Genomic DNA, 26,216 nt, shown 5'->3' with positions numbered 1-26,216 from the left:
AAGATATCAAAGAATTATATCTCAATTACTCAATACAATCTGCAATCCAACAGATAGAAATCTGTGAGCCCGACTGATATGAGAAATAACTTGGACGGTACCAAAGACCAATGTACAAGTGTCAATCAATTTATATCCAACAAACAAAGGTCAGATTTACCAATTGTTATATAAAAAGTATAATGCGGAAAAGAAATAACACGGACACCAGAAACTTTGTTAACGAGGAACCGCAAATGCAGAAAAAACCCGGGACCTAGTCCAGATTTGAACACCACAATGTGTTAAGCCTCTACAAACACTAGCCTACTACAAGTTAACTTCGAACTGGAATGTAGTTGAGCTCTAACCAAGTCTCACCCCGATTAAGGTACGGTCGCATTCCTTACGCCTCTAGAACTGCGCCGCATTCTGCGGACTTGACTTCCTTAGTTGATCACCCACAAATAAGTCTATTCTGATAGATACATCTGTCTCCCACATAAGTACATATGAAGTTTTTGTTCCGTCTTTTGATAAATCAAGGTGACAATTAGTAAATTTAATATTATATATATTTACGTTTTGAAGAAATTAATTATTTTTAAACCCAATAAAATTGTATGAAACTATTTTCAGAAATATGTCTCTTTTTGTCTTTTGGTACAACAACAATGGTTGAATTCGATGTTTTACCAAACACACCTTGATTGTTTTTTTACAGTGGTGCTATTCACAGCACAAAAACACCACACTACTCACAGCTCAGGACATCTAAACCCCACATCTCTAAAATGGTGAACCTTTTTATCCAGCGGTGGGTCCTGGCTGAAAGTCATGAACCAATACTCTTGCAACACCTAGCGTTTGAGCTGTGAATAGAGCTCTAAGTTGAGTTGTGAATAGCATTTCCGGTTTTTTTAATCAGCTTTAACTTTAGTTAATATTTTACCAAATACCTAACTGTTTTTTTCTCACAACAAAGCACAACTAAAAAGTGTTTTTACAAAAACCGCAGCAATCCTTATCATATACATCCGCATCTACTTGTATCAGAACATAAAATAAACAACAATCGTAGATTTTATTTAAAGGTCTAGTCAAATGTTAAAAAGAACGGTCTGTATAAAATCAAGTGTTAGACTGCTGGGCGCAAAAGCCATAACAAATCAAAACGAGGTTAAACTAGTCATAAAAACAAAGTCTCTCAAAACCCTAGCTCCCGACTTTCATAGATAAATACAAACACAGCCGTTTACGCTTTCTCTTGCAGAAGCACAAGGTAAGATTGAAGGAGGAGACCGGAACTCTTCTTCGCCAAAACCCTAGTTCGAGCTCACCAACAACAATCTTTCGCAATGGTGAGTAATCACTAATCTTTTCTGATTCTCAAATGTAACGTTACTGATCAAATCGAAATGTTTTTCTCAGTTCCTTTGTAGGGTTTTAATATCCGAATGCTTCGAATATAGGGTTTCATACATTTTAGCTGATTTCTAGATCCTTGTTTGTCACTTGAATGGTTTTGTGAAATGGTATGGTTAAGATAAAAATATCTTTTTGATATACAGTTTGTAGGGTTATTAAACTTTTGTTGTTGAAGTAGCTAAGTTATTTGAATTGTATTTTGTTAATAGATGTTTTATTTATCAATACATTGGATAAGTCAGTGTTCATCATTGGGTTAGGTAGAGAGAAATGATACTAGTGATATGGGTACTATTGTGTGTTTCTTTGACAATTTCGAAGTAAATAGTCTGGCATGCGATTCAATGATAGATTCTTGTTTATGTTAAACAACTATATTAAGATTATTTTAGAATAAGAATTCTCTACTTTCAATGATAGATTCGTTGTTACTAAATGCTGTGTAAGCGTGTATGAGATGCTACAATTCTGCTCCTAGGCTCACTGGTCCTAAGATTTGTTCTGCTTTTATTACTACATGGATTGTATCTTTTGACTACTTTTGTGATTAGGTAGTATTAAGTCTGCTATATGCTAATGTCAGTTCATTTGCTTGTGAATGCAGACTAAGCGTACCAAGAAGGCCGGAATTGTGGGTAAATATGGTAAGTGCTGACCTGCACCTTGCCTTGGATTGTAGGAATGATTATGTAGGATCATATTTGGTACCTGTTTTGAATGTTTGCTGATTGAAAATGTTGTATGCAGGTACCAGATATGGAGCTTCATTAAGGAAACAGATTAAGAAGATGGAAGTGAGTCAGCATGCAAAGTACTTCTGTGAGTTCTGCGGAAAGGTAATGTTCTGTTCATTCATGTGGTAAAATAAGTAACTGGTGAATTAGTCAACCTGAAAGACTGGTACTGGTTATGTCCATTGTTGGGACTGTTATGTGTTGCTCGCTCTCCTGCATGATGGACTAACTTCACCCCATTTGTCAGACTTTTCCATTGGATTCTAATGTTTTGTTTAATGTTGCAGTACGCTGTGAAGAGACAGGCTGTTGGAATCTGGGGATGCAAGGATTGTGGCAAAGTTAAAGCTGGTGGTGCTTACACTTTGAAGTAATTTTCTTGCTTACAATCTTTTTGGTTGTTTTCTGTGTTAGTTTTTATTTAATCAATGTACTAACTATTTTGTTCTTGTTTTTGCTAATCCAGCACCGCCAGTGCCGTGACAGTTAGAAGCACCATTAGAAGGTTGAGGGAGCAAACTGAATCTTAGATTGATCTCGTTATCTATATTTTGTATTTTGGTACTGGGTGAGAGGTACCATCAGAGCTAATTTAGTGTTTATCACCTTTTCTGGTCTTCAAGAACTAGTTAGTCATTTTGTTATTCAGAGATTTTTGATAATGTCTAGTATCTTACATTTGTGAGCAGACTATTTCTTTGTTTCAAATTATGGAATTCTGATGAATCTTATATTATTCTCATTTCATACTTTCTTGATGTTAGATTTTGTTTGTATGTTAAATGTAGCCAAGTTTCGTGGTGCTTTGCTTTTTCACTTCCAAAATATTTTCCTACTTGTTTGGGGATAATTTCCCTCAACATAGTGCTTTCTCTCTAATGGATGAGATTTTCCTTTGCAATCTCACTTTGAGCTAAAATTTTAATGAGCAAGTGCCTGAGGTTACAAAGAAAGATCTAGAAGTGTACTGGCTAAGCTGATAAAGGCCAGGTGTAGTAAAATTTTCTGCTGTGGAAAAGTTTGGCAGCTGTGCTGTTCAAAGGCTGCGTATTTTAGCTTGTTATGGTTCCTGTTATGGAGGAGCAACCATCAAATCTTGTTATGGTTCCTGTCGATGTTAATTTTCTGCTGTGGAATGAAAATTTTCTGCTGTGGAAAATTTTCTTGACCAACCATCATAAGTAATGTGATTACCGCCTAGTAACAGTTCTGTATATTTTTGGAGGAGCATTGGCTCGATGTTAATCTTGTTATGGTTCCTGTCGATATCGGCTGTCAGTGCTTAAGAGCTTATGGGTCACGTTCAAATCCTTAAATCAATAGTACCTGATTCAACTGCTTCTTCAAATCCTTGAGAGAGAATTTATACACTTCAGAGGCGTGCGAAGAAAATGAGCTGTGCAGGGCGAAGCCTCTTGCTTGTTTTCCTGTTTTAATCCTTGTTGTTCTTTTGCAAGGATCTGGTGCTACTTATTTTTCAATCACCTCATTAGTTATTATTTAAGATACAGCAAATATCCCGATTGAACCAAAAATTATGTTTTACGCAAGGAAGCTAGCTTAGATTTTGATATTAATTTGCTAGTGCGGCATATCAGAGATCCTTGATATATCATATGTAATCATAAAAGAGCAAAATATTATCATGAACAGTCACATACAACAGAACAGAAGCTAGGCTGAGGTTTCACCTCTAGCACCAGCACCTGCATTTACTTACAGCCGAAGGATCATCAAGAAAATGGAAAACAAGGAAAAAAGAAAACAAAATTAGGACACCTTTCTTCCTCTCTCTAACTACATCAACCAAGGAGGTGGTGCTGCACTGTTCACTTTCTCTACTCATCATCCTGTACATACTACAGTGAAAGCAAAAACAAGAGGAAACCAAGCCTGCTCCTCAATCAGCTGCTCATCATCTACAACCAAAATGTGGTTCCAAGATGGCATCCTCCTAGTTGCATCTTCGTGATTAAAAAAAAAGAACGAAATAACAATATGAAAAAGCAGTACGGTCTACCGATATCGCAAGACAACAGCACGGGAAATTTTCGTTTTAACTTTGCTTTGTCATCTTCCTAACAGCTTTGATTGTTCTTAGTTGCAAAACAAGCTACCCAAGCATCATTATGGATAAGTTGCATACATATTATACTACATAGAATTCGTTTACTACACCATTGAGAGGATGCCTTCAGTTTGAGTTTTGCCATCGTGCATTTGCTTTTGAACTGCCTTCACTGCTGCAACTCTTGCTGCATTTGCGGCTTTATTCGCAGCTCCTACTGCTCGGTTCACCCTCTCATCCACTCTTGCCACATCATATGCTTTCTCTGCAGCTCTTCTTGCTTCCTGATAATAGAAAGTCAGGCCCTCGTCAGAACAATACCCTACTTTGTTCTTGTCTAAAGATAGAGTAACGCTTTTACCCGCTCTTTAAAAAAACAACCACCAATCAAGCAAAACATACTTCTTATACCATAAAATACCTCCCCGACAATAAACTGAGCCACTGTTAACGACTCAAACGACAAATAAAGTTTCAGTTGACATCTTCAAAATCGATGCCCTTCATTCAAATGTACATCTAGAGCGCCCATTTTCTAAGCTCACATGTCAACTTAAACAGAACAAAGTTTATGTTCTTGGTCGTTAAGTGATTTTGTAAGTTGTACAGAGAAAACATTACCACATTCAGGTGCCCTTTAGTCTAGGTTGACCCTAATAAAATCTTACCATTTGACTAATAGATTAAATTTGTGGAAGATTAGGATCATTCAACTATTTAAATTTGTCAGCCACATAAACTGACAGATAAGCAGTTACTTTGGAATTTACAAATATTTGTCAAGAACAGGAAAGAGTTGCAATTACCTGAACCGCATTCAACACTTTAGAATGGTTAACAGCAATTGGAGACCCGGGATGGATGTTTTGAGTGCTAGGGATATCAAGGACACCATTTTGCCAATGACCAGATTGTGTCTCTCCATTCCTAAACGTGTACATTCCAAGCCCTTGCCTCCTTCCCTCGTGCCAGGCTCCTTCATATCGATGCCCATTGGCAAAACGGTAAACCCCGAATCCATGCATTTTGTCTGCAAAGTACTCCCCAGCATATGTGTCTCCATTTCTACATACCAAAAACACCAGATTGGCGCACAAACACAATTAAATGGTTTATTCATGCATTAAACAAAACATTAAAGACAATAAGACAGATTCTAAGAGCATGTAAACAGTTTGAGGAAAAGAAAAATAATCGCTGCAAGCATATCTTAGCATTCTTAACTTAATCTAATACATGCAACTGAGTCTGCAATTGTAAAGAAATTGCTGTTTAATGCCAATATGAAAAAGGATACCCCACTCTGAAACAAAGTGGAGCCCCGCTGGTAGATCCATATATGCATGTTTTTAAAATATATTCATTAATCCGCCCACCAGCAAAATGGCTCCATTGGTAGATCCATAATAGAAGGCCGCTAGTCATTTTCACCCCCATAAACTTGTCCTCAGATAAACTGAGAAATTTGCAAATGAAATATCATCTGACAAGACTCCAGATTTTACATAATATAACATACCAAGATACAACCAGTGACGAGCAGGTAGCAGCAAACCAGAGGTATGCATCAATTGAATAGTTGGCCAACTTAGGTTAGAATGAATAACAAGAAAATATGTTAACAAATTATAATTTGGAATGCCAGATTCTCATATAGCATTCAGAGCCACATAAGGCCATATGTTTGACAAATGCAGAGAACATCTCGGGAATCTTGACGGTTGAAAAGACAACAGAGCCTGATCCAATCTCAAGTTACAAGGATATAACTGTAATGCAACACAGGCTCAAGCTTTAATTTGGACTGACATGCCCAACCACACCATCATGATGTCCCGACAGTTCAGTCCAAGCCCATCTTATACTAGTTCAGGTTATTAGAGGGTTGACTGGAGTATTACACTGATGGCTTGACTTTGACATGTGTTAGTCAAACCTCATTATAACTTAGAGAATAATCGTTATGTAGTTAAAATGCAAGATCAACAAAATTCTGGCAATTCTTCTCAATCTTCCTTGATGTTCTTTTTACCTTCATTCATTATGAATCGTAACTAGACATTACATGTAATTGGTTTCCTCTAACCATAACCAGCAATATCAAGTGATTGCACATTACTGTTACCAAATAAAGTTAGGGAAAGTACCACAGTTGACGAGGATAGGCAGAATGCCTAGAAAACTACCAGCTAGTCCAGCTCCTAGAAGAGCTATAAATGATTTGTTTAAAGGATCTGTTCTGATGAAGGTTTTCACATGAAAGAGTAAGGCGTCAAATTGATGCCAGGGGATGCAAATAACTAAAAATTCAGGTAGTTGGAAAATCTGACATGCAAGATAAACTTTTAAAATGTGGATAACAGGAAAGAAAGATAAACCTCAAAAGCATATTGTACTTCATCCAAGTACAATTAAGTAACCTGAGTTATAAGTACAACTGGTATGGTAGTGTCTCCATAGTCCAACATGAGACAAACTAAAACACGAATTCTGAAGGCCAGCACTGACAAAAGGAAAATCTAAGAACTCATCCCTCAACCGTCCTATATCAGGTGAACCTAAAATGAAATTCAGCTACTCTGGTCCTACTAAATCATAACACCAACAATCAGTATCCAAACTTGTCAACACCTTAGTTCCTAACACATAAACTTGGTCTTAGGTAATTTGTAACACCAGCCATCCTAATCGAAAGTGATGTAATATCCAGTTCATTTATAAATATCAAAAGCACAACACTGACAAGTCAAATTTCATACTGTACACTCTCTAGAGGCAATAAATATCAGATACCACAAAGCAATCTATACTCAACCACCTCACAAGACCATGTTTGACACCCCAATCTATACTCAAACACTCTCTAGCTTGAGAAGATAGAGAAAATTACCTGAAATGGTAATGGCCAAGACCATGTTTGACACCCCACTTAAACTCCCCAACATATCTACTCCCATCCTCACAAGTATGAACACCACATCCATGGCTTTGCCCACTAGACCATTCACCAGCATAAACATCACCAGTATAGAACTTATAAACCCCAAATCCATGTCTCAACCCTTGCCTATACTGCCCACGATATCGACTGCCTCTCGCCCATGTTTCAACACCATAGCCATCATATTTCTCATCAACCCAATCCCCTTCATATCTCCCACTCATATAATAGTAATAGACACCACTCCCTGAACATTTCCCTTTATGAAATTCACCTTCATATACATCTCCATTGCTGTAAGCCTGAACCCCAGATCCAGAATTGACAACCCTTTTTTCCAATTTGGGCTTAGAGCCAATTGACCAAAACACAGGTGGAGGTGATCTAGCAGATGACGAATTGGAATTCGATGAGATTTTTAATGGAAATGAACGAGAAAGAAGTAGACGGATGGATGGCAGACGAGGTAGAGCAAGATTTAATGATAGAAGCAGTGCAAAGGAGAATGCAAGAGCTGATAAAAAGTCTAATAAGAAAGATGAGTGAGGGTTTGATAGAAAGAAGTAAAAAGAAGGCAAGGATAGAAGAAGTATTAGACGAAGATGAAGACGTAGACGACGTATATGTCGAATTTGACGTAGTATTCGAAAGACTGCAGCTTTCGTTGCTGATGAGATTATTACATATGGAGATGGACAAGAAGGTGAATTTGTTGATGAAATTGTTGGGTATTGAGAAAAGGGTTGATTATGATGTTGGTGTTGTTGTTGATGGTGGTGGTGGTGTAGAGATGATAAAGTAGGTGAGTGAGTAAGAGTGCCAGAAGAGTGTTGATGGTGGTGATTCATTATGGGTCTTTTGTGAGGTGTAGAGAGGAGGATTTTTGGGTTTGATATTGAATTCTCATCTTGTGTTGTTGTTGTTGTTGTCGTCGTCAATGGTGATGATGGTGGTGGAGGTGGTGGTGATGGTAATGGTGGGGCGGATTGATGATGAATATCAAGATGTGTTTGTATGAATAATTGATTGTTATTAGGAGGATAAAGATGATGAAGAAAGGGCGGAGTAGGATTAAAATCGGAAGAGAAACCGCTGCTTTCTTTCCCGATCTGAACTTCGGATTTCTTCTGATGCATTTACATTTAATATATCTTTCTTAGTTTTTCCCCCTTACAAATTGTATTTCTTCTGAATTTTTATTTCTTTATCTATCTTTTTTTTCTCTTCTGATTTTTTTTTTCTTGCTCTAACTTGTGTGTAATTCGAGAGATTCTGGTTTTGGTATTCGGTTTTTTTGGTGGTGGATTTGTGTTTGTTTTGCAGAGGGGGTATCAATCAGACAGGAGAAAAGATAGAAGAGGGAAATTCAGGCGAAAGAACTCAATTAGGGGATGACAAATGATTGTATGAAATGCCCTTTGTTTGGTTTTTTAATTACAGAAATGCCAGCCACATTGATTTTTATTTTAGGGCCATTTACAAAATGGTCGTACTTTATCTAATTCACCTACAAAATGATCATACTTTTGTAATTTGGTTACAAAATGATCATACATTGTACGACTTAACAGTTTTACTAAAAACGGGGTTAGTTGTTCCCAAAATACCCTCGCTCTTAGCTCAAGAGAATGTTAACCGCAGTTAACTCATTGTTGGTGTGGTGGGCATCTCGCTGACGTGGTGACATGTTGCTGATGTGGAAACAATTTTGTGGCCAGAACCTAGCAGACTGGCTCATGCTGACTAGTCTAACTGTCAAGGCCAGGGCCATTTGCGTTCATCCTGCAACAGACCTTATTCTTGTCTCAACTGCAACACATCACCCATCTCTATATACCAGCACCAGCTTCAGCTCAACACATGCAATGCTTTTAGCTGCAATAACCAATGCCATCTGTTTCAGTACATCACCATTCATGTTGCTTCACCTTCAACTGTATTACAACTCCATCTCCATCACCAGATTCATAAACCACTGTATAACACAACCACCAGCAAACCCATCCCCTTGCACATTGGAGTAGTCAGCTCCATAATCTCCTTCCTTACAGTTTTAGTCCCTGCACATTCTCAAACCACAACATTTGAGCCATCTAGAAATGCACACACGCATTGCAGTAACAACTTATTCTTAACCACCAACACCATTCTCTCCCACAATCTTCTCAGAAATCCACCAGTTCAACCAGCAACTGAACTCCACCATGCTCAAGCCATTGTCACTGCAATCATACCACCAGACTCATTGTTTCTCTGCACTTTATCCACATAAAGCTTCAACAGAAACCCATCACATCAACACTACCAGTCATATTTCCTTCTCCCAACTACAGCTAGCACCATATTCAACACCCTAACTTCCAGTTCTAACCCATTCATAGAATTCTTGTTATTCATAACACAATCATCACAACCAGATCCATCACACTCTTACCTACCGGTGGTGGGGATATGCACTGGAATGGTGGTATGGATGTGGAGGTGGTATGCTAGTAAACTGGTTAGGGAAAAACAATGGTGGTGGCTGGTGGGTTTAGATGGTGGCTGATAAGCAGCTGTTGATGGTATGCAAGATAATGGTGATGTTGATGTAGGCGAAAAGGTGATGTAGCCTTGCAACTGGAAGTAGTGATGTTTTTATGCATAACCACAAACCCTGGTATCAGCTTCTTTTGGGTTTAGTTGACATGCAATTTCAAATTAGACACAAACCCATTCTCCCAAACTTTCAAACACACAAACTTTAACCATTTTCCTGCATACGAGCTCTTTTCCAACCTGCAATTCTAATCAAAGAGCAACCTATTCTCCAAAACTTTCGAACATATAAACATAACTTAAAATTCTGTCGTTCATCATCAAATACAACGACAACAGCATCAGTTTTCTGACTGTATCGACGGCTGCAACTTGAGTATATATCTTCTAACCAGATTCTTCACATATTTCCTACACACACATGAAAACTTACCATCTACACAATTACTAACACAACATACAATTTCCAATTGTAACAGTTAATTTGAATCCACAGAAAGTAATAGTTAGGGTTTATGAAAAAAATCCCCAAATTCGAAACTAGGGTTCTGAAAATAAATGGAATTGCACAATATGGGTTAAAGATTACTAACCTTGTTAACATATTGACGATATCCTCTAACAAAATCCTTGCTTTCAGCTATCAGTTCAGTTATCAGTTCCTTTGTATTTCACTATCAATGGCTTGTATTCAACAAACAACTCCTTGTTTTCAACCTATATGTCACAAAATCTCTACTAAGCCCTAAACACGAATAGTTGAACAGAACCATCACTCGATCTATTTCAATCAATCACCATTGTTGCAGATGAAAAACTTAGAGAGGGAAGGAAAAAAGGGAGAAAGAAACGGCCGCAACCCTCAAAAATGAAGAATGAGATGTGAAGTGAAAACCCTAAGTGTTATAGAACTTGTTTGGTAGTGACTTATCCTATCTGTCAAAAAGATTCTCGAGATGTAACCTAATCAAGATCTATGGTATCAGATCAATTATGATTAGGTTAAGGACAACCCGGTAATTTTACTAATCCATTTAACTCTGACTTCGTAGGGTCCACCGACTTAACCCTGCTATAAACGGAAATGCGACTAATTTGTTAATGGTTTGTAGCACTGTGACTAATTTGCAAATCGGGTCTTAATAGTGGGACTGTTTTATACATTTTCCTTTATTTTACTTGTTCACGACGGCTTCACGCTAATATTTTTGAACTGGTCTTAAATGGTCCTGTATTTTTGAAAGAAGGCTATTATTGGGGCGTCACATTCCATTAGAGGGTGTCACCTAATAGGACAAAAACGGGTCACCCATAAGTAATATCAAAAACCCCTTATCTCAAATAATTTGTAATAACTAAACAACCCTTATTTAGTTAATTTTAATTTAATTTAATTAGATAAAAATTAAATTAATGAATTTTGTTGTATACTTGATGAATTCTGGGACAAAGTTTTTGTGGGAAGAAAAACTGGCCGTAAAATAAACTTCCACGGTTGGAAATAATCCAAATCTAGACGTAAAATCACTTCTACGGTTGGAAATATTCCAAACTTGTACGTAAAATCACTTCTACGGTTGGAATTAAAAGAAAACTGGACATAAAATCAGATTCTACGGTTGGAATTAAAAGGAAGCTGGACGTAAAATCACTTCTACGGTTGGAATTAAAAGAAAACTGGACGTAAAATCGGATTCTACGGTTGGAATTAAAAGAAACCTGGACGTAAAATGAGCTTTTGCGGTTGGAACTAATCCAAACCTGGACGTAAAATTACATGCAAATAAAATTCTACGGTTGGAATTAATCCAAACCTGGACGTAAAATCACTTCTAGTTAAAGGGTAATCTAGACATTTTGTATATGTGTTAGGATATCCCATAACCACTTTTTCGGACATTAAGAATCCAAGTGAAGCCCCTCTATTGGAGTGTGACGCCCCAATAATAGCCTTCTTTTGAAATCCAAAATGTTCCGATTTTCATTCATGTCAAAGTAAATCTTGTATGAACCACAAAATTCGTGTGCCACGTACATCATATGAAAATCCTTTGACTATGTGTATTTGTTTTAGCCGAATATCAAACAACAATTGATTTTGCTAGTTTCAAACACATAACAAAGTCGATCTTCCATATATTAGAAGAATCTTTTTTTTTCCTAATAAACAAGGAACCTTTTCATTAATGGAAATTTGAGATTACAATGTGTTTGGGATCGAAAATAAGAGAAGTAAAAGTACAATACCGAAAAATCCGACAAGAGAAAAAGAAGGATCAGCGGAGTAAGACAAATACAAATATGAATATGGTCCATTAAATCAGAGGAAGAATGGATTTTCTCGGAATTAAATTCTAACCATTTTAGTTTGTTTTTCTTCTTTAAAATGATGTGCTCTAAAAATAGGAGCGATTTGCTCAAATATCTTGTAACTAGTGATGAAGCTTCAGTTGTCAAAAATATCATCGATGAAAATTCCGTCGCCGGATAAGTTGATGAAGATTTCGTCGCCGGAGACAACAAAGATGAAGATATCGTCGTTGGAGAGCATATTGATCTCAAAACCCGGCTCAATAACCAAGAACTTCCATTAAAGCGAAGATAAACCTCAAAAGAGTAGATAAAAACACCATAATTGTGTAGATAAGTAATAAATAAATAAATAAATAACAACTAACTTAGAAAGCAAGAAATAGTAAAGTAATATGCTCATATTCGGTCCATTGTTGGTGATGTTTTTGTTGAAGAAAAGGAAGGAGAGAGAGAGAAGCAAACAACATTTATTTCAAGGATCGAGCATGAATCACTTTAATAGAACCCTGGATTGGGGCTGTCGATTTCAATTGGTTGTTTAAGGTAATTTGCTAACTGGCCTCCTAAAACTTTGGGACGCCTGAATTATATATCCTTCCCCTGATACAAATCTTAATCCTAATAATATAAAGCATGACGTTTAAATCTAAAAAATAAATTAGTGTCGACTAAAGTTTCTCTTCCTTTCTCCATAAATCGGTTCCTTACTTAGTTGACTGGCTTAGAAGCTGATTTAATAAGTTAAAAACACAAAAAAAAATACGAACTAATAATTTTCCAACAACAATTTACTGAGATGATAAATGACATGCCGACCGTAATTGCTAGCACTGTAAAAATTATGAATCCCATACCGACTGTAGTTAACGTTTTTGTTTTTATTTTCAAAATGAGGAACATTATTAACAGTCGACATGGCTATGATGAATTCCTCGATGACTGTTGACGTTAAATATGTACTTCATTATCAATAGTTGTTTGAAATGCATTAATAAACTTAACAGTGCCAACTGCAACTAGCCCCTTATACGGCATGGATCAAAACTTGCTTATTTTTTTAAGATCTAGTGAGCAACCGATATTGTATAATTTTTTTAGCCATACCGATTGTAATGCTGAAGACGACAAGCTGAATTTCAACATTAAAATTTATAACATCCGTCATGACTCTGTAACCCTGTCCTAATCCATCTTTAATAACAATTATAGTTAGTATAGGAAGTAAAGTTAATTATTTTATTCGTCCAATTATTAATGGGTGGCTTGGATAGAAACACTTGGGATCTATTTTAGTCGTTAGATATTAGGGGAACCAATAACTAGCTTTATAAGATTAAGCCTATAATCAAAAGAGGTATTTAATATTAATCAAATCAATCGAGTTATCGATTTTGGGTAATCCGGCCCTTGAATTAGAAGGACTTTATTCTCTATAATGAAAGAGGTTACTCTTCAAGTGATCCAATCTTGTATTGGTACAATACAATTAGTATCAGAGCCAATTCGATTATGCTAGTTTCACCGTAGAAGTTGCATATATGGAAGAGTTGTATCAACAAGAGTTCACAAAAGTCGAATTGTTTTTCATGAGGATGAGTGCTTTAGTAAGATTTGAAACTAGAATAAAAGAGAAGATGTATCAGAGATAACGACCATGGTGATGAAATATACGTTATGTGAAGCTCTCTTAAAGCCTCTCGACTTGGAATTGGAGTTGATTCCTTCGTTTTTCTTTCATGAAAATGAGGATTCGGTAGATGTTGACCCTCAAAAAGGAAAACCCTTCTGAAATAACGAGGGTACCAGGTACACCACAATCTTTTTGTATCAACCTATATAAGACACACCATTGAGTAATTCAGACAAGTATTTCAAGGAGATTACTTTTCAATAAGGTAACACTGGTAAATAAAATAGGTATCATGACCGAACCTAACTATTAAGATCAAACCAAGTGTTGGATTAATTAAGTACTTAGTGCATTTACTTTATTATAACTAAAACAATAATTATAATGCGAAAAGTAAAGTAAAAGCACACAACAAAATTTTCTTAATGAGGAAACTGCAAATGCAGAAAAACCCCGGGACCTAGTCCAATTTTGAATATCTCATAATTAAGCCATTATACAAAGATTACTACCAACTTCGTATAGTTGAGAACAAGTAAACTAACTCCAAGTTACTCAGTTCCTTCAGTATCCCTGTGCTTACTACCAATCTGGACTATGCATGTGAGTCCTAAGATACAATCCACTATATTAAGTCGCTTCACCCGCTATGAAGAACTCTAGCACCCAATTCCTTTGGATCGTATTCTGAACAGTAAATAACTACTCTGTTTCAGTAACCGCTTTATCAATCTCCCAGACCAACAAGTTAATCGGAGATAAATTGGGTTACAAGTTTTGTCCCTTTAATCAATATAAACCCCTTTATATTGGCTAGATCAACTAAGAACGAATACTATCAAAGATAATCAATCTTAGTTCACAGTCTATAAAATTCAGTTCCTAAAGAGAAACACCAACTGATAGATTGTCGATCTATACAACAAGCTATAAAATATCTATCAAAGCTTGTCGAATCCCAGTCAATCAAGTGTGCACGAAATATAACTACAAAGGTCAGAATACCAGAAAGAAAATCTTCTAGTCTCAATCTACGTGCACAAACAAAATGATTCCCTTGTAATCGACCACAAAAATGAGTCTGTTAACAATGGATGTCACAATTACTCCTGAAATTGTTGATCTTTGATCTAGTTCAAGTGAATATATATCAGAAAAAAAGGATCACAATACAAACACACCAGGTGCAATCAAGGTTGATCTGTATTGTTAGTCAATGAAATCAATAATCAAAACTAAAATAATAATACGATTCAAGTTTTCCACCAATGGTACTACTAGCTGCTTCTTGATCCCAAAGAAGTCCTAGACTACTTTCCTCTTAGAGAGAGTATTATGAGAATACTACTAGTGGGCGTTCCTCATACGAACTACAGAATGAAGTACGTGTGTTGCGGGATAAGTTTGTAAGAAGAACAAACTTCACTATTTATAATAACCAGGGTAGTTTAGACACCAAGAAATTTCCAAATATGAAAATATGCAATAAATACCAATTTTTGGATTTCGTCGAATTCCAATTGTTGTCCAACTAATATATCAAACTCTCATGGACGACAACTCATTGATAACTCGATATTAGCTAGCATACAAGTATATTTTACTAATATATTATCCATATATATACTTTAATTACTAAGAAATTAAAAGACATATAAATTCTGAACATTAAGAGAAATATTAAGGTTTGGGATCTCACATAGAGTAGCAAGGAATATTTGAACATTAAGTAATAATAGTTTAGTACATGATAAAAATGTTATGTCGAAATTAATGAACTTTCCATGTTAACCAAAACATATTTCGATATATATGCAAACCCTAAAGTAATAGACAAATCGGAAACACGTTTTAGTTGGTTAACTTAATAGGGGTCATTCCTATTATAGATCCCCAAGTAAGAAATCAGTCCTGCTATAGATCCTCGGGTAGCGATCGGTCCTGTTATAGATCCTTGGACAGGTCTTAGTATAGATCCTTGTTTAAGGGATCGATCCAAGAATAAAGATTTTTTTAGCTTATTACTCGGTTGAACGCGCCAATCGTTGGTATGTCAAAGTTGGTTGTCATATTTTAGTTCCAACTGATAAATGTTAAGACGTACAAGTATCACTCCGAAGACCAAGAGAATTTGAAGACGTATCGACATAAACAAATACACCATCCTCTGCTCGAGGTTAATACAAGACTTGACTTGTTTCCATTTATATCCATGTTACTTTCAAGTCATTTATATTGAAAACATAACATGCGATGTTATATATATATATATATATATATAACTCTAGTATTAGAGACTTGATCATCTTATTATGATCAAAGTGTGAAGGATGAATATACAAGTTGTATTTAAAACTCTTGTATATTGAATTACGAAGTGTAACACTTATCTTTTGAACTTCATAATTGCGACATAGGCACTATCTTTGTAATTTGTAATGAACTTAGGATTGATTCCATACCTAGAAAACTATGTTTATCTACATAAGTTTAACGAAATAGCTTTGGGAAAGTTGTTTCGTAGTTGAAAGAAATTAATGGGATTGTTGGTGCGATTCCTATTGGGAATCTATAGCAAGACCAACCCCTAGTTGGGGATCTATAGCAGGACCGATCCCTACTGAGATCTCTTGGAGGACCGGTCCCAATAACAAATATCTTATTTTCGGTTTTAAGGAAAACTCAATATGTTGACATTGTGAGTAATTTGAACATGAGTTAAATTCTTACATTTTATTATTCAATGATATTCCTTGATAATCAAGGTGATATCCCAAACCGAAATGTTTGAGAATCTTCTTTTGAGATTTTCGAATAAATATTTTTTATTTTTCCAACAATTAAAACATATATCTGGAAGACATATTAGTAAAATATACTTGTATGCTAGCTAATTTTGAGTTGTCATCCGTGAGGAATTTCCGTATATTAGTTGGAATTAGACAAAATCGAAAACTGGTGTTTATTGCATATATTTAGAATATTTTCGGTTATGTAAATTCCTTGGTGTCCAATCTACCTTGGTCTGTAAATAGTGAAGTTTTTTTTTTCTTACAAACTTATCTTGACACAGGCACTTCATTTTGTAGTCACTGTGGTAGCTGACTAATAGTATTACTTGTAATACTATCTTGGAGAGGAGAGTAACCTAATTAGGCTAATTCTCTTATGTTCGCTAGTTTAAAGACTTATGTGTGATCAAGAAGCGTTTAGATAGTACTGTTGGCGGGAAACTAGAGTTCGCATTGTTTTTAATTTCGATTATTGATTTGATTGGCTAACAGTTGCCAAACCTTGATTGCACCTAGTTTGATTATTCTTGAAATTCTTCTCTTCTGACATAAGGTCACTCAAACTGGATCAAGGATTGACGGTAATTTAGATCTGACGATAGATTTGTGATCATCCATTGCTAACAGACTTTGTTCTATGTGTGATCGATCATAAGTGGAATCAAGTTTATTTGTGAAGGTACATTGAAGACAAGAAGATTTCTTATTGGTTTTCGATCTTTGTGATTTATTTCGTGCATACTTGATCGACTGAGATACGACTTAGCTTTGTTTATCTTTTGATATACATCTTATTGCCAGTGGTATCGATCATCAAGGTATCATTTGGTGGTCTTCTTCAGGATCTGAATCTGATAGTTTATAAACCTAGGTCTAGTTATCTTGATAATCTATATCTTGGTTGATCTAATCCAAACAAAGGAGTTTATTAGACTAAACGGAAGAGCCTTTGTTTGACTCAACTAAATCTCTAATTTACCTCTTGAGATTGAGAGAGCAGTTATCGAAAACAGATTAGTCATTTACTATTTCGGAATACGATCCAAAGAAATTTAGTGCAAAAAATCTTTATGACTAGGGAAGCAACTTAAGATAATGGACTCTATCTTAGGAATCATGTGCGATGGAAAGATCGGCTGGAGGCACAGAGATATTGAGGAAACTAGGTAACTAGGGGTAGTTTATTTGGTCTCACTTACACGAAGTTGGTAATAATGTTTATATAGCGGCTTAATTATGAGAGTATTCACAATTGGACTATATATTGTGGTCTTTCTGCATTTACGGTTTTCTTGTTAAAAAAATCTTGTATTCTACTTTTACTTTACTTTCGCATTATAATTATTATTATTTTAGTTATAATAAAGTAATTGTACTTGTACATTAATCCAAACACTTTTATTTGATCCATATAGTTAGGTTCGGTTTTGGACTTACACTATATATCTTTTTTTTTTAAATAAGAAAAAAAGAATTCATAGCTTTTAAGAAATGTTTACACTCAATTCATCTCTAAGAAGAGATTTCAGCCAAGATGGAATTGTTGTATGCCAACACTCATCATTCCTAAAAATGCTAGCCCTTTTTGCTAGGCTATTAGCCACCTCATTAGATTCTCTATGCACAAATGTGCATTTCCAATCTCTATAACTGACTAAAAGATTTCTACAATCTTGAATTACATTATTATTAGTCCATCGGACAGTTCCTACTTTGCCATTTATGGCATTAACTACGTTGAATCGTTGATGCAATCTCCTTATAGGTGTAACTTGTCAACAGTTGAAGCTTTTGCCCACTTTATGGCTTCCAGTGCTGCTAGAGCTTCCGCATGTTCCTCGTCTTGAGCTAACCGCGAGATTGATTGCGCACCTCCACGATACCCTGCATCAGAGAACAACATTAGACCTATACCCATGTGTTTGTTATCCTTCAAAAACGAAGCATCAAAATTTATACCTTGTGGTTGCTATCTTCTTGATAGTCTTTGTCTATATTAGATCACGCAAGGTATCTGTCATATATGGATACTTTGCAGAAATATAGCTATGTCGATAAGATTCATGTTTCGTGGACACGAAAGCATCCTTGGTCATTCCTATCCTCATATTTGCATTAATATTTGTTTTCGTAGCTTTACATTATTTTCATTCAGAAATTTGAATCGACAACTTTAGCTCAGTTCTCCCTGAATCTAACCTCCTTATCCGCTACTAGTTAGTTTCAAGAGAAATGAGAAATTTATTTGCGGGTTCCACACCACATCATGAAGGATGAAAACTAAGGGGAAGAGAACGAACACGACCAAGCAGGTCAGGAGGAAAGGAGAGGATGAGAATTTTTGGTCATGCCAAACACAGCCTAAGAAAATTCCTAATTTTGGCACATAATTTTCACTTGAGCGACGGAAAATCCAGTTAGAATATGGGACAGAATTGGAGAGAATTCACTCGAGCGGCGGACTGGGGTAAAAATCCAGTTACAGTTAGAATACTCCTAATCCTAGCAACATTTGCAAGTCAAAGCACCAAATCCTAATTTCAGAGCAGGGCTGAATGACCCAGAGGAATAATGGAAGGCAATCTCATTTCAATCGATTAAAAAAAACAAATAGAAGAGCAAATGAGGCAAACATAAGATTTCTCACCGTGATACAGGACTACCATAAAAACGGAAGGAAAAAAAAAAGGAAAAGAAAAGGAATAATAAGCTTCCAAGTGAATCAAGTTTCTACCCAAAATAACATTTCCTTCATAGATTTTAAAAGAGTTGAACCAGTAACTTTTGAAGGATCTCTAACTTTACTAGGGTTTTTGAGACCCACTTGTCATCCTTGCCAAGAGCAAATTTACCGACTTTGAAAAAGGGAATTAGGCCAAAAATCAGTAACCGCATCATCGTCATCCTCAAGGTCTGTGAATCTTGAAACCGAATATTCTTTGTATATAGTTCTGCGAGGCTTTTTGTGGCTTCAAATGTCCATAAGTCATCAGGAACAGATGGGGAAATGTTGTTCCAAAGTAAGCTCCATCAATGTCTAATTGCAATTCAGTTAAAGAAATTTTGCATGATAGTATAAGACATACATAAACCAACCTGAATGAATATGTTATTTTCCGGCTGTATGACTGATGAAAACATGAAATATCTATGGACAGAGCTAAGTGATAAACTTACTAATAAATATGCAAGGGCCGAGCATAATACGTGCTGTGGAAAGGAAAGCGAAAAGTAAAAGTAATAATAGAGTCGATAGAAAAAGGATACTGCCTTGATATTTGGACCGTGGGTAGTAAATATCTTCACATTTGGGACAGTAGATCTTCACAGTGCTCGACCGGGGAATGTCAGATTGGCCAACTGGAAGACAGGGTTGTCCACAGCAGTAAACTCTGGGGCATCTTCCGAAATCATAGTTCTTGTACTTCTCAAGCTGTAAAATTTGATTCTTCAATCTAAGCCAAAGCCCGAAACCATAAAAACAAGTAATTTGAAGAAAGCTAGCAAAAACTCACCATTGCGGCCATGCCTTTGCTGGTTAATATGTAACGAACGTGAATCAATCCGTACAACATCTCTGCTGCTGATTCAACCAATTCATTCTGCTCCTCGGTGAACATATCACCTACAAAAAAACCATAACATGAATCAAGAATAACCGACGGAAAAGTTCTATCAGTCATTTGGTTTCAGTCAACTCCTGTCCACATTTTCTACAAGATGGTTTGCTAAATATGGGAGGACAGTGAAATGTCTCCTCACTTGGGTTCGTCTAGATTTCTTAATAGCTGAACATAAGTTAGATTGGAGTGCTGAACTGAAAATGTTTAATAATAACCAGTGAAGAAACACTGAGACATGTTATAAAATGCTTAAATGTAACCAGTGAAGGACCACCGAGAGATGTCCTCCAAAATTTGATAATTATTTTCTGTTTAAATTATACAGCTTACACCTGGTAGGACAAATTTTACGAGGCGATAGCATTGAATGATATTGTAGATCATACATGAATGCATAACAGGATAAGGAACATTCCGTTCAAGAGAAACTTATCATGGCTAATAAAGTAGTGGTCTACGGTTTGATGATCTCTCACAAGTCAAATCATTGTTAACTAAGACCTGCCCAAGAAAACTAGTGGTTGATTGTGAGTGTGGCTAAGTAAGACATGGTTGCTGGTTGATTATGCGTGTGGCTAAGTAAGACATGGTTGCTGGTTGATTATGCGTGTGGCTAAGTAAGACAAGGTTGCTCATCAACTGGACAAAATGAAGAACAACTCGGTCAGAGTCAACCTAATAGACATTAGGATGCTTCAATAGCTAACGATTGAATAACCACACAGAAACTCCGACATATGACACTCTTCTGATGGGTAAACTCACACTGTGGCAAAGTATTATAGAGTTCATTCCCCTAACTGAACTGGCAACAAATTAATATAAAGGAGGATCCTTAGTAATAGCTCATTCAACCTTATATAGCACAAACCACTATCATCAACATTGTAGTCCACGAAATTCCTCTCATCTGTATCATATTAAGCTCAGTTACTAATTAACTATTTGCTCAATTATATTATAAGATATTCACCTTAAAATGAAAAGAAGAAAAAAAATTGCTTAAAAATTACAGATTCATCATTGTCGTGGAGTCCACAATTTACTAAATAAGGTCTATCCTATAAGTTGCAGGTGTATCATGAAATTCATACTATATCACCCTAAGTTAGACACTGCAGGTCAACCAAAATAATGGATTCAAAACCAAGTGCACACAACACCAACTGAATGTCCAATTCAGAATTGTTCATCAAAAAACCTGCGTTACGACCACACGCCTAATTATTTTTTGGAGCCGCGTCAACACGTTTGGACACGGACACGGCTCACTCACCAAGAAATATAAAAGAAAATCTAAAATACCTCAGTTACTCTAAACTTTTACAATAATAGTGGTTAGACTTAGTTGTTAGGATATTCTTTTAGAAGTCTTACTTAAAAAGTTATTCTTTAAGCTCGATCATCTCCATTTAGTACTATTGTAAGATAATATACGCCTTACAAAGAGAGATTTTCCCTTTTTTGGCTTTGGATTTGGTAATACAGAGATACTCTCAAGATATTTTCTCTCGCTATCTATGTTAAACTACTTATCTACTTTGTGCAAACCGTGTCCCCGTTTTCTTGTTTATTAAGTTGATGTGTCAAAGTAACGAACTGGACACAAGACACCGACACCGTGTCCTTGTCGCTGTAACACAGGAAAAACCAGTTCCTTATAGGATCCCTAAAGCTACTAAATTACCTGTTACAAGTAAACTTATCAATTTAACAAAAACACTATTCATAACATCCCATTAGAATCTACACTCTAAGATAAGTCAGAACTGAGTAAACGATGATAACACTGAATTTAGACAGTACTCGAGGTCACATTGTCGACAAGTGTTCAAATTTCCGTGCAGGACTTAGTTCGTTAAAACTGTAATCCACACGCTATGCTACTGTTGGGTTTCGCTACAACCCAGATCTACAATTCAAAAAGCCTAAGAGTTTGCACACAACAGTGGAAGTAAAGACATAAAATGGTAATTTTTGTCAGTCTAACAAACTCTCTTACTTGGACTGCATAAAACGCCGCGTAAAGTACCACAAAACGAACTATCGGATAATATCCCAATCATGTGAGCGTGTAAGGACAGAAGGACCCACCTTGCGTTACGTAGCTATTCAGGGCATCCATAAATGCAACTTAATCATGGATGAACAAAATTTAAACAAGCGAAAATCATATATGTAACTCATGCCACTTTGGCTAGAATTACCCATTGGATAACAAAACCGAGCTAATATATGAACCAACCTACGAAAGATAAGACAAATGATTACCATGAGAAGATTCGAGATCCAAAAAGCCTAAGAGTTTGCACACAACAGTGGAAGTAAAGACATAAAATGGTAATTTTGTCAGTCTAGCAAACTCTCCTATTTGGACTGCATAAAACGCCGCGTAAAGTACCACAAAACGAACTATTGGATAATATCCTAATCATGTGAGCGTGTAAGGACAGAAGGACCCACCTTGCGTTAGGTAGCTATTCAGGGGGTCCATAAATGCAACTTAATCATGGATGAACAAAATTTAAACAAGCGAAAATCACATATGTAACTCATGCCACTTTGGCTAGAAGTACCCATTGGATAACAAAACCGAGCTATATGAACCAACCTACGAAAGATAAGACAAATGATTACCATGAGAAGATTCGACATCCAAAATCAAATCAAGCGCATAATCGTAATATGGAACTTGACTGCTTAAGCCACAAAGATTGAAATCATCTTGAATGTACTCGTCGTCAACCTCACAGAAGAACTCATTTCCTCGAAGATTACAAAACCAAGAGATCCAAGAAGTGTCATCCCCATCTGAACCACTTACATCTGACTCTTCGCTGTCTGTATCGGACTCCTCGGCTGTATGAAAATAAGAACATCCATCAGCACAACAGCAAATCACAACTTTAAAGGGTAAGCTAACCATAAATTACCTTCATAGATGGTTGTTAAGTGAAAAAGAAAAAGAAAACAACAAAAAAGAGATTGGAGTGTTCCCGTAGTCAAAAAACCTAGATTGGTTTATCAATTTTATACATAACTGAGAAAACTGAAAGTCCCACTAAAAGTGACATATCATTGTTTGTGTGTTCGAGATATACGTGTACTGTTCCCATAATAACCACCAGCCACTAAAGCTTAACTAGCCAAAACACACATTTAGGAACCTGCAAGTTAAAATCTACATATTATTTTGAACAGTATAAAGAATTCTCTTACTAGGGGGACTGAGATTGCAGTAAATAGGATGTTGTTTTCCATTTTGCTGCATTCCACAGCGGATTTCCTAACTCAGTTTGGTGTGGTATCCATATCCATTATTTCAAGTATGGGAATCCACTAACCATAAATAACAGAAGGTTGCAAAAACATATATAGAAACGTTATTTATAAGCTGTAAACTCGCCGAATCATGATAGTCATAGAACATTCTAAAATAACTTTGTATTAATGCCAGTCTGACTGAAGCATCCCATAAAGCTATACATACTAATTCACAAATAACTACCACTACCAAATCCACATAGTAAATAATCTTTCAAAATGGAAAAAAATTAAGTCATAGAAAATCAAAAAGGACAATAAATACGTAAAAATAAAAATGATGAATAAAAGAAATCATAAAAAGCTTACCATCAGAAACCTTGTTTTTGGGGAGAGAAGCAGAACGAGAATCTCTATGATCAGGAGGTTGTTGCTGTTTGAGAGAAGTAGTAGAAGGAATAGATAACCTATTATTATCTTTGTCTTTTCCTCCTCCACCACCTTTAGAAGTAGATGGTGAAGATTTCTCCAAGTGTTTATCTAGGGCATCATTTATTCTCTTACGATCAAGCGAAGCGATTTCTGATTTCGATCCAACACTTCCTCGATCTCTATACATATCCTCCTCTTCTTCTTTACCAACTTTCCGCAACAATTTCACTATCTTAAATTTCAAAAAATTATCAAAAAAGTTAGGGTTTCGAAAATGGAGAAAGTTAGGGTTTCAGAAGGGGGAAGAAAAACCCCTCTCTGTCCAGAACTCAGAAGGACTGATTCTGTTCTGTATCGGTTGCTTCTAACTTGGCAGACACAGGAAAGAGAGAGAAGGAGAGAATTGTTTGTTTCTTTCTTTCTATCGGCTTTGAGGGACTTTCAGATTTTTTTTTTCGTTTTTTGCCTTCATGGCCTGGGGGAGAGAGAACTACTGGTTAGTGACCATTCGAACCGAATGAACCCAGGATACAACAAAACCAGAACACTATGTTTGTTTAATCCTGACTCATCTGACTCGTCTGGATCTGAGTCATCTGGATCTGAGTGAAATCACCAGACTCATCTGGATCTGACTCAATATGTTTGTTTTGAGTCAGATCTGACTCATCTGACTCAAAAAGCGTGAGTCAGTGATTTGGTCCCGTAAGTCAGGGGTATTTTGTTATCTGACTCAAATGGGTCTGAGTCAGGGGTTATGTCTGAGTCATAGGTCGAGTCAGATCTGACTCAAAATGCAAAACAAACGGTCTGACTGCTGACTCGGCCAGAGTCAGAGGTTGGCTCAGATCCAGACGCCGAGTCAACTGCAAACAAACAAGATGTAGTGTGAACCTGACATTAATTGTTATTTCCCTAGAAGCGTTGGGCTGGGCTAGAAGCCCTGCCCAACTTTAATCCCTACCTCGAGTTTCGTATTCAGGTCGTTAGTTTTATCATCGAATAACTTTATCACCGTACTACAATGCCACTAGCTGAAAAATATAAAGATTTATTATATTAAGGATATAAATGTTTACAAAAAAAAACCAAATAATCCCCATTCTTTTTCCGAAGAAAATGTTATATTAAAAGAGAAAAATAAATAAATAATACAAGTAAAAAGAGTAATCACTCACTGATGAGAGCTTCCCAATTGCTCCATATGAGATTAGGGGAACAAATCTAAAGGAACTGGTGTCACAAGACCATAAAACTACAAGTTGTTTAACAAGGTCTATATTTTATGCAACACATTTCTGACGACCACCAAAAACTCTCCCATTTCGCTCCTTCCATGAGATCCAACAAATGACGTAGTGAATAATCTTCCGCACCTCCTTTCCCCTTCCTTGTAAAACATTAGTGGTCCAAGCTTCAAACAATTGAAACAAATTTTTCGCCATCGGCCAAGATATCTTAAACGCCTTGATAACGTAATCCCAAATCTCAAAAGAATACCGAACAATGAAGAAACATACGATCAGAAGTTTCTTTTTCATTGTTACACAAGACATACAAGTAACTTTGAATGGTCATACCATGGTGAACTAACATGTCTCTAGTAGGGATTGAATCATGAAAACTTGCCCAAAGAATAAAGCTTACCTTGTTTGGAATGTTGTTCTTCCATAAATGAACATCAAAGTTGCAAGGAGGATAGGTTCCCATCAAAACCTCGTAACACTTCTTAGCACTAAAATTCTCCATAAGCTCTACTTCATCCTCCACTTCCTCCAACACCGGTACTGGGAAACAGTCACGTCTGGGCAAGTCCCGTTCTAGCTTCTCGTTTGCGTTCAAAGGCCTCCTGGATTCACAATTCCAACTATTGTTCACAATCATATCGGCTATTTTGACGCATCCTTCTCCTTGACCGCCTTGAAAATGACCGAAAATAAACCTTGAAGTCTCCCTCTATCAAGCCATTTGTCCTTCCAAAACCTTATCCCTTTACCATTTCTAACTGTAAACTTTGCAATTTCTTGAACAATCAGATCCATATTTACTACATTCTTCCATAAGGTCATAGACTGAGGCTTATTGTCAACATCTGGCATTAACAAATTCGGGTTTCTCTTGAACTTCTGATTCACTATTTTCCTCCAAAGATTATTTTTGTTCCTTGAGAATCTCCAAATCCATTTTATCAACAGAGATTGTTTAGTAGTTTTCAGAATCTTCACTCCCAAACCTCCATTTTCTTTCGGCATACAAATTTTTTTCCAAGCTACCCAAACTAGCTTCCTCCTATCTTCCACTGGCCCCTATATAAATTTCTGCATAATCCTCACCATTCTCTTCTCCACACTTACCGGGAGATGAAATAACGACAAGTAATAAATAGGTAAACTAGCAAGACAACTTTTTATAAGAATAAGTCTACCTGCTTTGTTAAGTTTCCTCTTTTTCCACGTCGCCAGTTTCTGCTCGAT

The 26,216-nt window shown here is 36.3% G+C and overlaps 3 protein-coding genes across 4 annotated transcripts; 1 reads left to right on the top strand and 2 right to left on the bottom strand.

Annotated features, from left to right (window-relative positions):
• The first annotated feature begins 1,189 nt into the window (after positions 1–1,189).
• LOC113297303 (60S ribosomal protein L37a-like) lies at positions 1,190–2,924 on the top strand. 2 transcript variants are annotated; one of them, XM_026545739.1, is made up of 5 exons: positions 1,190–1,340; positions 2,012–2,051; positions 2,155–2,243; positions 2,429–2,511; positions 2,608–2,922. In XM_026545739.1, exons 1-5 carry the CDS (start codon positions 1,338–1,340, stop codon positions 2,669–2,671), a joined length of 279 nt encoding a protein of 92 aa, XP_026401524.1. In that variant the 5' UTR covers positions 1,190–1,337; the 3' UTR covers positions 2,672–2,922. The 2 variants fall into 2 exon arrangements, with proteins under 2 accessions (XP_026401524.1, XP_026401523.1); XM_026545738.1 differs by lacking the exon at positions 1,190–1,340 and having other exon boundaries at positions 2,006–2,051; positions 2,608–2,924.
• An 811-nt stretch (positions 2,925–3,735) lies between these two features.
• On the bottom strand, positions 3,736–8,510 carry LOC113297301. Its single transcript, XM_026545737.1, has 3 exons — positions 7,100–8,510; positions 5,016–5,274; positions 3,736–4,493 (listed from the first exon to the last, which is right to left on the bottom strand). Exons 1-3 carry the CDS (start codon positions 8,284–8,286, stop codon positions 4,314–4,316), a joined length of 1,626 nt encoding a protein of 541 aa, XP_026401522.1. The 5' UTR covers positions 8,287–8,510; the 3' UTR covers positions 3,736–4,313.
• Positions 8,511–18,992: 10,482 nt separating this feature from the next.
• Positions 18,993–24,205, bottom strand: LOC113297300 (casein kinase II subunit beta-1). The gene is made up of 5 exons (XM_026545736.1): positions 23,680–24,205; positions 22,684–22,905; positions 19,939–20,048; positions 19,691–19,856; positions 18,993–19,460 (listed from the first exon to the last, which is right to left on the bottom strand). The coding sequence occupies exons 1-5, from the start codon at positions 23,927–23,929 to the stop codon at positions 19,330–19,332; spliced, it is 879 nt and encodes a 292-aa protein (XP_026401521.1). The 5' UTR covers positions 23,930–24,205; the 3' UTR covers positions 18,993–19,329.
• Positions 24,206–26,216: the final 2,011 nt, after the last annotated feature.

This window comes from Papaver somniferum, chromosome 7 (genome assembly GCF_003573695.1).
Source record: "Papaver somniferum cultivar HN1 chromosome 7, ASM357369v1, whole genome shotgun sequence".
In the NCBI taxonomy this organism is placed as follows: Eukaryota; Viridiplantae; Streptophyta; class Magnoliopsida; order Ranunculales; family Papaveraceae; genus Papaver; species Papaver somniferum.
The sequence above is the reverse complement of the archived record's forward strand: the minus strand, read 5'-3'. Positions and strand labels throughout refer to the sequence as shown.

Coding starts and splice junctions, on each gene's coding strand:
- LOC113297303 (XM_026545738.1), top strand. CDS start 2,006: ATGCAGACTAAGCGTACCAAGAAGGCCGGAATTGTGGGTAAATATG. Junction 2,244..2,428: donor TCTGTGAGTTCTGCGGAAAG/GTAATGTTCTGT, acceptor TTAATGTTGCAG/TACGCTGTGAAGAGACAGGC. Junction 2,512..2,607: donor GGTGGTGCTTACACTTTGAA/GTAATTTTCTTG, acceptor TTGCTAATCCAG/CACCGCCAGTGCCGTGACAG.
- LOC113297301 (XM_026545737.1), bottom strand. CDS start 8,286: ATGCATCAGAAGAAATCCGAAGTTCAGATCGGGAAAGAAAGCAGCGGT. Junction 5,275..7,099: donor CTTGGCCATTACCATTTCAG/GTAATTTTCTCT, acceptor TTTGGTATGTAG/AAATGGAGACACATATGCTG. Junction 4,494..5,015: donor AAGTGTTGAATGCGGTTCAG/GTAATTGCAACT, acceptor TTCTATTATCAG/GAAGCAAGAAGAGCTGCAGA.
- LOC113297300 (XM_026545736.1), bottom strand. CDS start 23,929: ATGTATAGAGATCGAGGAAGTGTTGGATCGAAATCAGAAATCGCTTCG. Junction 22,906..23,679: donor CAAAAACAAGGTTTCTGATG/GTAAGCTTTTTA, acceptor ATTTTCATACAG/CCGAGGAGTCCGATACAGAC. Junction 19,857..19,938: donor GCAAAGGCATGGCCGCAATG/GTGAGTTTTTGC, acceptor CAAATTTTACAG/CTTGAGAAGTACAAGAACTA.